This window comes from Salmo salar, unplaced genomic scaffold (genome assembly GCF_905237065.1).
Source record: "Salmo salar unplaced genomic scaffold, Ssal_v3.1, whole genome shotgun sequence".
Lineage (NCBI taxonomy): Eukaryota > Metazoa > Chordata > Actinopteri > Salmoniformes > Salmonidae > Salmo > Salmo salar.
The window spans coordinates 173,160-186,601 of NW_025549570.1; the positions used below are offsets into that span (position 1 = coordinate 173,160).

Below are 13,442 nucleotides of genomic sequence, written 5' to 3' on the forward strand. Positions count from 1 at the left end.
GATTATGACCAGGGGAACATTATCCTCCCAGTGAACAGGAGATTATGACCAGGGAACATTATCCTCCCAGTGAACAGGACCCAGAGATTATGACCAGGGAACATTATCCTCCCAGTGAACAGGAGATTATGACCAGGGAACATTATCCTCCCACTGAACAGGACCCAGAGATTATGACCAGGGAACATTATCCTCCCACTGAACAGGGGATTATGACCAGGGAACATTATCCTCCCACTGAACAGGAGATTATGACCAGGGAACATTATCCTCCCACTGAACAGGAGATTATGACCAGGGAACATTATCCTCCCAGTGAACAGGAGATTATGACCAGGGAACATTATCCTCCCAGTGAACAGGAGATTATGACCAGGGAACATTATCCTCCCACTGAACAGGAGATTATGACCAGGGAACATTAGGCTCCCACTGAACAGGAGATTCTGAACAGGTAACATTATCCTCCCACTGAACAGGAGATTATGACCAGGGAACATTATCCTCCCACTGAACAGGAGATTATGACCAGGGAACACTAGGCTCCCACTGAACAGGAGATTATGACCAGGGAACATTATCCTCCCACTGAACAGGACCCAGAGATTATGACCAGGGAACATTATCCTCCCAGTGAACAGGAGATTATGACCAGGGAACATTATCCTCCCACTGAACAGGAGATTATGACCAGGGAACATTATCCTCCCACTGAACAGGAGATTATGACCAGGGAACATTATCCTCCCACTGAACAGGAGATTATGACCAGGGAACATTATCCTCCCAGTGAACAGGAGATTATGACCAGGGAACATTATCCTCTGGTTATGACTGTCCAGGCCGTCATCACTCACTGTTGCATTTCTTTGTCTTCTTTCTGTCAGCAAATGCCAGTAAAGTCTACGCCAACGCTGTCGCCAAAACGCAGAAGATCTGGGGTCCGTACTTGGAATCCATCATGAAGGTGCTGTGTTTCGTTGACCTGTTTTAGCAATACCAACTTAATGTTATGAACTACACAACCTCTTCGTTCAGTGATCGTTCTCTAGATTACTATAATCTAAGATGGGTGACGGTGCAGAACCTGCTGTAGGGTTAACACACTGGCCACAATAACATGTACAGTTGAAGTCGGAAGTTTACATACACTTAGGTCGGAGTCATTAAAACTTGTTTTTCAACCACTCCACAAATGTCTTGTTAACAAACTATAGTTTTGGCAAGTCTGTTAGGACATCTACTTTGTGCATGACACAAGTAATTTTTCCAACAATTGTTTACAGACAGATGATTTCACTTATAATTCACTGTAACACAATGTGGGTCAGAAGTTTACATACACTAAGTTGACTGTGCCTTTAAACAGCTTGGAAAATTCCAGAAAATGATGTCATGGCTTTAGAAGCTTCTGATAGGCTAATTGACATCATTTGAGTCAATTGGAGGTGTACCTTTTTTATTTTTTATTTTACCGTTATTTTACCAGGTAAGTTGACTGAGAACATGTTCTCATTTACAGCAGCGACCTGGGGAATAGTTACAGGGGAGAGGAGGGGGATGAATGAGCCAATTGTATGCTGGGGATGATTAGGTGGGCGTGATGGTATGAAGGCCAGATTGGGAATTTAGCCAGGACACCGGGGTTAACACGCCTACTCTTACAATAAGTGTCATGGGATCTTTAATGACCTCAGAGAGTCAGGACACTCTATCTATATCCACAGTAAAATGAGTCCTATATCAACATAACCTGAAAGGCCGCTCAGCAAGGAAGAAGCCACTGCTCCAAAACCGCCATAAAAATCCAGACTACAGTTTGCATCTGCACATGGGGACAAAGATTGTACTTTTTGGAGAAATGTCTCTGGTCTGATGAAACAAAAATAGAACTGTTTGGCCATAATGACCATCGTTATGTTTGGAGGAAAAGGGGGAGGCTTGCAAGCCGAAGAACACCATCCCAACCGTGAAGCACGGGGTGGCAGCATCATGTTGTGGGGGTGCTTTGCTGCAGGAGGGACTGGTGCACTTCACAAAATAGATGGCATCATGAGATCATGAGGAAGGAGAATTATGTGGCTATATTGAAGCAAAATCTCAAGACTTCAGTCAGGAAGTTAAAGCTTGGTCGCAAATGGGTCTTCCAAATGGACAATGACCCCAAGCATACTTACAAAGTTGTGGCAAAATGGCTTAAGGACAACAAAGTCAAGGTATTTGAGTGGCCATCACAAAGCCCTGACCTCAATCCCATAGAACATTTGTGGGCAGAACTGAAAAAGTGTTTGCGAGCAAGGAGGCCTACAAACCTGACTCAGTTACACCAGCTCTGTCAGGAAGAACTTTTTTGTGGGACGCTTGTGGAAGGCTACCCGAAACGTTTGACCCCAGTTAAACAATTTAAAGGCAATGCTACCAAATACTAATTGATTGTATGTAAACTTCTAACCCACTGGGAATGTGATGAAAGAAATAAAAGCTGAAATAAATCATTCTCTCTACTATTATTCTGACATTTCACATTCTTAAAATAAAGTGGTTATCCTAACTGACCTAAGACAGGGAATTTTTACTAGGATTAAATGTCAGGGACTGTGTGAAACTGAGTTTAAATGTATTTGGCTAAGGTGTATGTAACCTTCCCACTTCAACTGTACCTCCAAGGTTTATTACAAGTTGAGCTGTCTTCTACACACTCACAGTCTAAACGCTGAATTGCGGTATACAGACAAAAAGGGAGATCAAAGTGACTTGAAGAAGGAAAAAACAATTCTAATCTTCTAGAAGTCTCTGGAGGTCTCAAGTCTTGACGTAGAGACGTGTGTGTATATACCCTTCCCCACCGGGGAGAGCGGGGTTCAATCCCTGTATGGAAGTGACACGGGGTTGTTTTCCCTCAGGTTGGTCAGATGCAGATCCTGAGGCAACAGATCGCCAACGAGCTGAACTACTCCTGCAAGTTTGACTCCAAACACCTGGCCGCTGCGCTGGAGAACCTCAACAAGTCAGTGCCCATCTGAGATGATGCGTTAGAGAGACATGACATTTTGTTATAAGTCTTTTGTTATAAGACGTTATGAAGGCTCGTACATGTTTTAATTATTAATAAAAGATGGTATACCTTGCAGGCTTTAAAAGTAAAGGGTTTTACTGTTCATTTGAAATGGGGAAGAGTGATTGTTGCTTGTCATGAAAGGGATGGCCGTTGTCATGGAGTTTCTTATCACTAGACATGGAAAAGTCAGAACATATTTCATTTTAACATGCATGTTTCTACTAATTGGTCTTTTGACCAATCGGATCAGCTCTTTTACAACTAATTGGTATTTTGACCAATCGGATCAGCTCTTTTACCACTAATTGATCTTTTGACCAATCAGATCAGCTCTTTTACCACTAATTGGTCTTTTGACCAATCAGATCAGCTCTTTTACCACTAATTGATCTTTTGACCAATCAGATCAGCTCTTTTACCACTAATAGGTCTTTTGACCAATCGGATCAGCTCTTTTACCAGTAATCGGGCAAAAGTTCAGAATTTGTCTGCGTGTGTAAACTCGGCCTAAGAGTGTGAACCCGGTAAAGTAATGTTGCTATAATAGTTTTTATCTGTCATTTAAAGGCTGTGTTGAATAGTCAGGTGTCTGCTGTTTCTACCGTAGGTCTCTACTGGCTGATATAGAAGCCCACTACCAGGACCCCAGCCTTCCATACCCCAAGGAGGACAACAACCTGCTGTATGAGATCACAGCCTCTCTGGAGGCAGCAGGCATTCACAACCCACTCAACAAGGTCTGGCTTCTAATTACTATTATTACTGCTACTATTATTACTGCTACTATTATTAATACTACTACTATTATTATTTCTACTACTGCTACTGCTGCTACTATTATTAATACTACTACTATTACTACTGCTATTACTACTGCTACTACTACTGTTAATACTGCTACTACTATTATTAATACTGCTACTACTACTATTAATACTACTACTACTACTACTACTACTACTGTTAATACTACTACTACTAATTCTACTACTACTACTAATACTACTACTACTACTGTTAATACTACTACTACTACTGTTAATACTACTACTACTACTACTGTTAATACTACTACTACTACTACTACTACTGTTAATACTACTACTACTACTACTGTTAATACTACTACTACTACTACTACTACTACTGTCAATACTGCTACTACTACTACTGTCAATACTGCTACTACTACTATTAATACTGCTGCTACTACTGTTAATACTACTACCACTACTATTAATACTATATGTTGTAGATCTACATTACAACCCAGCACCTCCCTTACATCAGCTGTTCTATATGTTGTAGATCTACATTACAACCCAGCACCTCCCTTACTTCACCTGTTCTATATGTTGTAGATCTACATTACAACCAAGCGCCTGCCTTACTTTCCTATCGTCAACTTCCTCTTCATCATCGCTCAGCTGCCTAAACTGCAGTACAGCAAAAACCAAGGTGAGTTTCAGTCAACATTATTGATACTGACAGGGGAAATCAAGGTGAGTTTGAATCAACTTTATCGATACCGTAATTTCCGGACTATTAAGCGCACCTGAATATAAGCCGCACCCACTGAATTTTTTGAAAATTATTATTTTGAACATAAATAAGCCGCACATGTCTATAAGCCGCAGGTGCCTACCGGTACATTGAAACAAATGAACTTTACACAGGCTTTAACGAAACACGGCTTGTAACAAAAATACAAAATTAGCAGTAAGCTTTAGTTGTCTTTTTGCACTGAGTCAATTCCTCACGCTGCTGTTTCCAACGTCTTATCATCGACTCATTAAGACCAAGCTCCCGTGCAGCAGCTCTATTTCCTTTTCCAACAGCCAGATCAATCGCCTTCAACTTGAAAGCGGCATCATATGCATTTCTCCGTGTCTTTGCCATGATGAGGGTGACAAAATGACTACCGTAATCACAATGATGGGAAGTTTGAGAGCGCTCGATTTAATCTAAACAAAGTTGTTTGACCTTAACCCGTTCGGCAATTTCATTGGTCTAATGAAAGCTTCATGCCGCCAAAAAACTGAGCACGTCACAGAATGTGTTTTTTTTGGAGAGAAAAAAAATTGAAAGCGGGAAAAATCCATATATTAGCCGCGTCATTGTTCAAAGCATGGGAAAAAAAGTTGCGGCTTATAGTCCGGAAATTACGGTACTCACGGGAAATCAAGGTGAGTTTCAAGCAACTTTATTGATACTCACAGGGGGAAATTCAATTTTTCACCATCATATGACATATACACTGAGTATACAAAACATTAAGGACACCTGCTCTTTCCATGTGAAAGGTATGATCCCTTATTGATGTCACTTGTTAAATCCACTTCAGTGTAGATGAAGGGGAGGAGACGAGTTAAAGAACGATTTTTAAGCCTTGAAACAATTGAGACATGGATTGTGTATGTCTGCCATTCAGAGGGTGAACGGGCAAGACAAAAGATTTAAGAACCTTTGAACATGGTATGGTAGTAGGTACCAGGTAGAGGGCTGGGTTCCCCTGGGTCCTGATGGTAGTAGGTACCAGGTAGAGGGGCTGGGTTCCCCTGGGTCCTGATGGTAGTAGGTACCAGGTAGAGGGCTGGGTTCCCCTGGGTCCTGATGGTAGTAGGTACCAGGTAGAGGGCTGGGTTCCCCTGGGTCCTGATGGTAGTAGGTACCAGGTAGAGGGCTGGGTTCCCCTGGGTCCTGATGGTAGTAGGTACCAGGTAGAGGGCTGGGTTCCCCTGGGTCCTGATTGTATGGTAGTAGGTACCAGGTAGAGGGGCTGGGTTCCCCTGGGTCCTGATGGTAGTAGGTACCAGGTAGAGGGCTGGGTTCCCCTGGGTCCTGATGGTAGTAGGTACCAGGTAGAGGGCTGGGTTCCCCTGGGTCCTGATGGTAGTAGGTACCAGGTAGAGGGCTGGGTTCCCCTGGGTCCTGATGGTAGTAGGTACCAGGTAGAGGGCTGGGTTCCCCTGGGTCCTGATGGTAGTAGGTACCAGGTAGAGGGCTGGGTTCCCTGGGTCCTGATGGTATGGTAGTAGGTACCAGGTAGAGGGCTGGGTTCCCCTGGGTCCTGATGGTAGTAGGTACCAGGTAGAGGGCTGGGTTCCCCTGGGTCCTGATGGTAGTAGGTACCAGGTAGAGGGCTGGGTTCCCCTGGGTCCTGATGGTAGTAGGTACCAGGTAGAGGGCTGGGTTCCCCTGGGTCCTGATGGTAGTAGGTACCAGGTAGAGGGCTGGGTTCCCCTGGGTCCTGATGGTAGTAGGTACCAGGTAGAGGGCTGGGTTCCCCTGGGTCCTGATGGTAGTAGGTACCAGGTAGAGGGCTGGGTTCCCCTGGGTCCTGATGGTAGTAGGTACCAGGTAGAGGGCTGGGTTCCCCTGGGTCCTGATGGTAGTAGGTACCAGGTAGAGGGCTGGGTTCCTCTGGGTCCTGATGGTAGTAGGTACCAGGTAGAGGGCTGGGTTCCCCTGGGTCCTGATGGTAGTAGGTACCAGGTAGAGGGCTGGGTTCCCCTGGGTCCTGATGGTAGTAGGTACCAGGTAGAGGGCTGGGTTCCTCTGGGTCCTGATGGTAGTAGGTACCAGGTAGAGGGCTGGGTTCCCCTGGGTCCTGATGGTAGTAGGTACCAGGTAGAGGGCTGGGTTCCTCTGGGTCCTGATGGTAGTAGGTACCAGGTAGAGGGCTGGGTTCCCCTGGGTCCTGATGGTAGTAGGTACCAGGTAGAGGGCTGGGTTCCCCTGGGTCCTGATGGTAGTAGGTACCAGGTAGAGGGCTGGGTTCCCTGGGTCCTGATGGTAGTAGGTACCAGGTAGAGGGCTGGGTTCCCCTGGGTCCTGATGGTAGTAGGTACCAGGTAGAGGGCTGGGTTCCTCTGGGTCCTGATGGTAGTAGGTACCAGGTAGAGGGCTGGGTTCCCCTGGGTCCTGATGGTAGTAGGTACCAGGTAGAGGGCTGGGTTCCCCTGGGTCCTGATGGTAGTAGGTACCAGGTAGAGGGCTGGGTTCCCCTGGGTCCTGATGGTATGGTGGTAGGGTAGTAGGGATGAAGAAGTCAGTCCTGCGCAGACCTCTAGTGCCAGGAACACCGGTTTGTCAAGAACTGCAACGCTACTGGGTGCCTGTGTAAAGGCGACCAATGAGTGCCTGTGTAAAGGCGACCAATGAGACACATCCTCTCCAGAACAACCAGGGGGAACGGTTACCATGGTGATGTGTTTTCATTCATCTTCCTGTCTGAATTGTCCATGTAGGACCACATTGGGGATAAGTGTTGCGTAATGCTTTCATATGTTCTGCTCTCTTGATTTGATTTTATCCGTCAGTAAAAAAATATATAAATAAGTAATCCCCCAAAAAATGTAATTAACAAAAAAAAGTAATATCTGGTCCTGACCCCATGTTGAGTGTGTCCACCATGTGATTGGCTGGTCCTGACCCCATGTTGAGTGCGTCCACCATGTGATTGGCTGGTCCTGACCCCATGTGGAATGTGTCCACCATGTGATTGGCTGGTCCTGACCCCATGTTGAGTGTGTCCACCATGTGAATGGCTGGTCCTGACCCCATGTTGAATGTGTCCACCATGTGATTGGCTGGTCCTGACCCCATGTTGAGTGCGTCCACCATGTGATTGGCTGGTCCTGACCCCATGTGATTGGCTGGTCCTGACCCCATGTTGAGTGCGTCCACCATGTGATTGGCTGGTCCTGACCCATGTTGAGTGCGTCCACCACGTGATTGGCTGTTCTCCTATTTGTCCAGGGATGACGTGCAGGAAAGCCACCGACCCGGTCGACTGGTCTCCTCTGGTTCTGGGCCTGCTCACTCTGCTCAAGCAGTTCCACTCCAGATACACAGAGCAGTTCCTGGCTCTCATTGGGCAATTCATACGCTCTGTCATGGAACAGTGCACCAGGTACATGTCCATCCATCCATCCATCCATCCATCCATCCCTCCATCCATCCATCCATCCATCCCTCCATCCATCCATCCCTTCATCCATCCCTTCATCCATCCCTCCATCATCCATCCATCCATCCACTCATCCATCCATCCCTCCATCCATCCATCCATCCACTCATCCATCCCTCCATCCATCCCTCCATCCATCCATCCATCCATCCACTCATCCATCCCTCCATCCATCCACTCATCCATCCCTCCCTCCCTCCCTCCCTCCTCCATCCCTCCATCCCTCCATCCCTCCATCCATCCCTCCCTCCCTCCATCCCTCTATCCCTCCCTCTATCCCTCCCTCCATCCCTCCATCCCTCCCTCCATCCATCCCTCCATCCATCCCTCCCTCCATCCCTCTATCCCTCCCTCCATCCCTCCATCCCTCCCTCCATCCATCCCTCCATCCATCCCTCCCTCCCTCCCTCCATCCCTCCATCCATCCCTCCCTCCCTCCATCCCTCCATCCCTCTATCCCTCCCTCCCTCCCTCCCTCCCTCCCTCCATCCATCCTTTGATTGATTGATTGATTGATTGATTGATTTTTTTATTTGCCAGTTTAAAAACCTCACATATACACATTAATTTTAAGAACGTGACAGTGATATCACAGTAAAGTCAGATGTATTTATATATAATACATTTAGTGCTAGTGTTGTAATGTTGCCCAAGGCTGCTATTTCAAACAGCTCTTTCTTGCAAAAAAACCCCCCAAATGTTATCTCCATAGATCTAATCTGTATAAATACAATTTGAAATGTAAAATTAAGTACATTTGTGGATCACTGTGCTATTATATGTGGATTATATTTTGCTTCAAATTCAATGAAATTGAGATTTTGGGTAAATCATTATTTTACAGTCAGAAGATCCCGGACATGCCGTCTGATGTGGTGGGAGCTCTGATGTTTCTGGAGGATTACGTACGCTACACCAAACTGCCTCGCAAGGTAGGATTAGGATTGGATTATGATTGGATTATGATTGGATTAGGATTGGATTAGGATTAGATTAGGATTAGATTAGGATTGGATTAGATTTGGATTAGGATTGGATTAGGATTGGATTAGATTAGGATTAGATTAGGATTGGATTAGATTAGGATTGGATTAGGATTGGATTAGGATTAGATTAGGATCAGGATTAGCAACAACACCCATGGGGGAAAGAAAATACTATAGATATTTATCTGGAATATTACATTTTACATACATATAATAATCTGTTGTTTTTCTGTTTTTTAAAGGTGGCCGAGGCCCATGTGCCAAGTTTCATCTTCGACGAGTTCAGGACAGTCCTGTGAAGATCTGGATAAAGACCTCGAGTTCAGGATGGTCCTGTGAAGATCTGGATAAAGACCTCGAGTTCAGGACGGTCCTGTGAAGATCTGGATAAAGGCCTCTTCCTTTAACTTTCTGTTGATTCATTCATTTTGACTTTAATTAAAGCTCTTCCTTACGTAATGACCTTTAATGTGCTAATTCTTTAGTAACACTGTAAATAGCTTAATGGTTTTTAATAACATCATTTGTTGCCAACCTTGGTATAATGTCACTGTGGTAATATGTCATAAATTAAATACAAAAGAGGCTTTGAATAAATCTAATGATATCATTTTCTTGATTTTTAATTTCTTTTTTATTTCATATAACAGAACTTTTTAAAAACATTTTAAAATCCAAGCAATTTACAGTAGTTTGGGTGTCTTTTATTTTGAAGGAATGTCTGGCTGGACTTCCTCCTTCCTCAATGAGACTGGATTCATTGGTCCAGATCCTGCCGGACGACATGAGCAGGTGTTGCATTGACCAATGGTTGCGTGCCACGTCATAGACTGAGCCGCCGGGCACAAGATGACTATATCAGATGATGTGGTTAGCTGATATGTTAACTACCTATCCAGGTATCAGATGATGTGGTTAGCTGATATGTTAACTACCTATCCAGGTATCAGATGATATGTTAACTACCTATCCAGGTATCAGATGATGTGGTTAGCTGCTACGTTAACTACCTATCCAGGTATCAGATGATGTGGTTAACTACCTATCTAGGTATCAGATGATGTGGTTAGCTGATATGTTAACTACCTATCCAGGTATCAGCTGATGTGGTTAGCTGATATGTTAACTACCTATCCAGGTATCAGATGATATGGTTAACTACCTATCCAGGTATCAGATGATGTGGGTTAGCTGCTACGTTAACTACCTATCCAGGTATCAGATGATGTGGTTAGCTGATATGTTAACTACCTATCCAGGTATCAGATGATGTGGTTAGCTGATATGTTAACTACCTATCCAGGTATCAGATGATGTGGTTAGCTGATATGTTAACTACCTATCCAGGTATCAGATGATGTGGTTAGCTGATATGTTAACTACCTATCCAGGTATCAGATAATGTGGTTAGCTGATATGTTAACTACCTATCCAGGTATCAGATGATGTGGTTAGCTGATATGTTAACTACCTATCCAGGTATCAGATGATGTGGTTAGCTGATAGGTTAACTACCTATCCAGGCGTTGTAAGATCTGGCGTGCGTCTGCAACGTCTAAGCAGAGGAACACGACCAATGGTTGCGTGCCACATCATAAACTGTGCCGCCGGGCACCACATTGCTACATCATATAATGTGGATCCTAATAGATTCCTAATCATACTATAGCTGGTGTGATACTCTGTATAATCTGTCTGACTGAACAGCGACTGTCTGACTGAACAGCGACTGTCTGACTGAACAGCGACTGCTTCAGGTATAATAGCTTCCTCCCCTTAATATGTACTGACAGCAGAGATAGTTTAGAATGACCTGCCAGCCAGAGCTGTGTTTCTCTGCACCTGCACACACTGATCTCTCTCTGCCTCTCTCACGCTCCCGTCCTCTCTCTGCCTCTCTCATGCTCCCATCCTCTCTCTGCCTCTCTCATGCTCCTAACCTCTCTCTGCCTCTCATGCTCCCATCCTCTCTCCTGCTCCCATCCTCTCTCTGCCTCTCATGCTCCCATCCTCTCTCATGCTCCCATCCTCTCTCTGCCCCCTATGCTCCCATCCTCTCTCTGCCCCTCATGCTCCCATCCTCTCTCTGCCTCTCATGCTCTCTCTGCCTCTCATGCTCCCATCCTCTCTCATGCTCCCATCCTCTCTCTGCCTCTCATGCTCCCATCCTCACTCTGCCTCTCATGCTCCCATCCTCTCTCATGCTCCCATCCTCTCTCTGCCTCTCATGCTCCCATCCTCTCTCATGCTCCCATCCTCTCTCTGCCTCTCATGCTCCCATCCTCTCTCATGCTCCCATCCTCTCTCTGCCTCTCATGCTCCCATCCTCTCTCATGCTCCCATCCTCTCTCTCTCCTCTCATGCTCCTATCCTCTCTCTGCCTCTCTCATGCTCCCATCCTCTCTCATGCTCCCATCCTCTCTCATGCTCCCATCCTCTCTCATGCTCCCATCCTCTCTCATGCTCCCATCCTCTCTGCCTATCATGCTCCCATCCTCTCTCTCATCTCATGCTCCCGTCCTTTCTTGCTCTCCTCTCACATGCTCCCATCCTCCCTCTCTCTCTCTCTCTCTCTCTCTCTCTCTCTCTCTCTCTCTCTCTCTCTCTCTCTCTCTCTCTCCAATTTGCTTTATTGGCATGACGTAGCAATGTGAGAATCAAAAATGAGAATCAAAATTGTCAACGGGACAACAGTAACAACAGTAACCAAGGGTTAAAATAACCATACATTCAACAATAACAATAAGCATACAGTAGAGGACATGTGCAGGTTGATTGGTCTGTCAGACGATGTCCCTCATCTTATGGCAGGCAGCAATGTAGTGCGCTGCCAACCCACAGCTCTCTGCGTCCTCCCCCAACAGGACGGGTAGCCTACTCTCATCAGAGAGGTCTTTGAAACCTTGAATAAGGGTTTCAAATTTGGGGAAATGACACTCTAATTGTTTTATATTTTTGACATTTTGTCAGGAAATGCAGCTCTGTCTCAGGTTCTGCTGTTGTGCAGTGGTTGCACAGCCTTTCCTCTACAGGGAGCCAGGTTTTCCTGTGTCTACCCTTCTCAATGGCAAGGCTGTGCTCACTGAGCCTGTACTTTGTCAAGGTTCTCTCTCTCTCTGCTTCTCTCTCTCTCTGCTTCTCTCTCTCTCTCTCTGCTTCTCTCTCTCTCTGTGCTTCTCTCTCTCTCTCTGCTTCTCTCTCTCTCTCTCTGCTTCTCTCTCTCTCTCTGCGTCTCTCTCTCTCTCTGCTTCTCTCTCTCTCTCTCTCTGCTTCTCTCTCTCTCTCTCTCTCTCTCTGCTTCTCACTCACTCTCTGCTTCTCTCTCTCTCTCTGCTTCTCACTCACTCTCTGCTTCTCACTCACTCTCTGCTTCTCTCTCTCTCTCTGCTTCTCTCTCTCTCTCTGCTTCTCTCTCTCTCTCTCTCTCTCTCTCTCTCTCTCTCTCTCTCTCTCTCTCTCTCTCTCTCTCTCTCTCTCTCTCTCTCTCTCTCTCTCTCTCTCTCTCTCTCTCTCTCTCTCTCTGCTTCTCTCTCTCCTCCGACAGAGAGCTTACACTAAGTCCAGGCTGATAGCAATGAACCTGCTGCTACACATTCTGTGACATGGCTGATTGCTAACCATGGTGCAGCGGTGTGTAGAGAAAGAGTGGGAGGGCTTGCCTGACACTTTCTGGATATCACTGCACCCCTTAATTCCAGCAACATTGATGAATATTGCTCTTTATTGTTATGAATCATTTTAGAATGTGCATCATGTATGGAGTTTGCGCTCTCTTTCTTTAAATCAATCCATTGCCAGCCACATCACAGCAAAATGTATGTTATATTTAGATACATTCTGGGGTGGCAGGTAACCTAGTGGTTAGGCGTTGGGCCAGTAACCGAAAGGTCAGCTCGGGGATTCGATCCAGCAACAAGGTAAAAATCTGTCGTTCTGCCCCTGAACAAGGCAGTTAACCCACTGTTCCCCGGTAGGCCGTCATTGTAAATAAGAATTTGTTCGTAACTGACTTGCCTAGTTAAATAAAGGTTAAATAAATAAATAAATATATAATAATAAAAAATCGAATGCAACAGTAACGACACATTATGTATAGATATACCATTTCTAGAAGTTATATTCCTCATTTTAACGATACATTATGTATAGATATACAATTTCTAGAAGTTATATTCCTCATCATTATGTATAGATATAGCATTTCTAGAAGTTATATCCCTCATCTTAATGATACATTATGTATAGATATACCATTTCTAGAAGTCATATTCCTCATCTTAATTACACATTATGTATAGATATACAATTTCTAGAAGTTATATTCCTCATCTTAATGACACATTATGAGTTGAGAATTGGAAGGATGGCCTTGAGATTAGATCACATCGGTTAACGTAGCCCATCACAGGCCCCTGAGCCTGTCCAG

General features: G+C 45.1%; 1 protein-coding gene across 3 annotated transcripts in view; it reads left to right on the forward strand.

The window, feature by feature from the left end:
* LOC106593536 (WASH complex subunit 5) overlaps positions 1-9,624 on the forward strand; it is a 52,182-nt gene extending 42,558 nt beyond the window's left edge. For all 3 annotated transcript variants that reach the window (XM_045713415.1, XM_045713417.1, XM_045713416.1), the window contains exons 23-29: positions 888-967; positions 2,904-3,007; positions 3,666-3,795; positions 4,420-4,516; positions 7,820-7,973; positions 8,875-8,962; positions 9,259-9,624. In XM_045713415.1, coding sequence (XP_045569371.1) covers positions 888-967; positions 2,904-3,007; positions 3,666-3,795; positions 4,420-4,516; positions 7,820-7,973; positions 8,875-8,962; positions 9,259-9,315 — 710 coding nt within the window. In that variant the 3' untranslated portion in view covers positions 9,316-9,624. The remainder of the gene's footprint in view (positions 1-887; positions 968-2,903; positions 3,008-3,665; positions 3,796-4,419; positions 4,517-7,819; positions 7,974-8,874; positions 8,963-9,258) is intronic.
* The last annotated feature ends 3,818 nt before the right edge of the window (positions 9,625-13,442 follow it).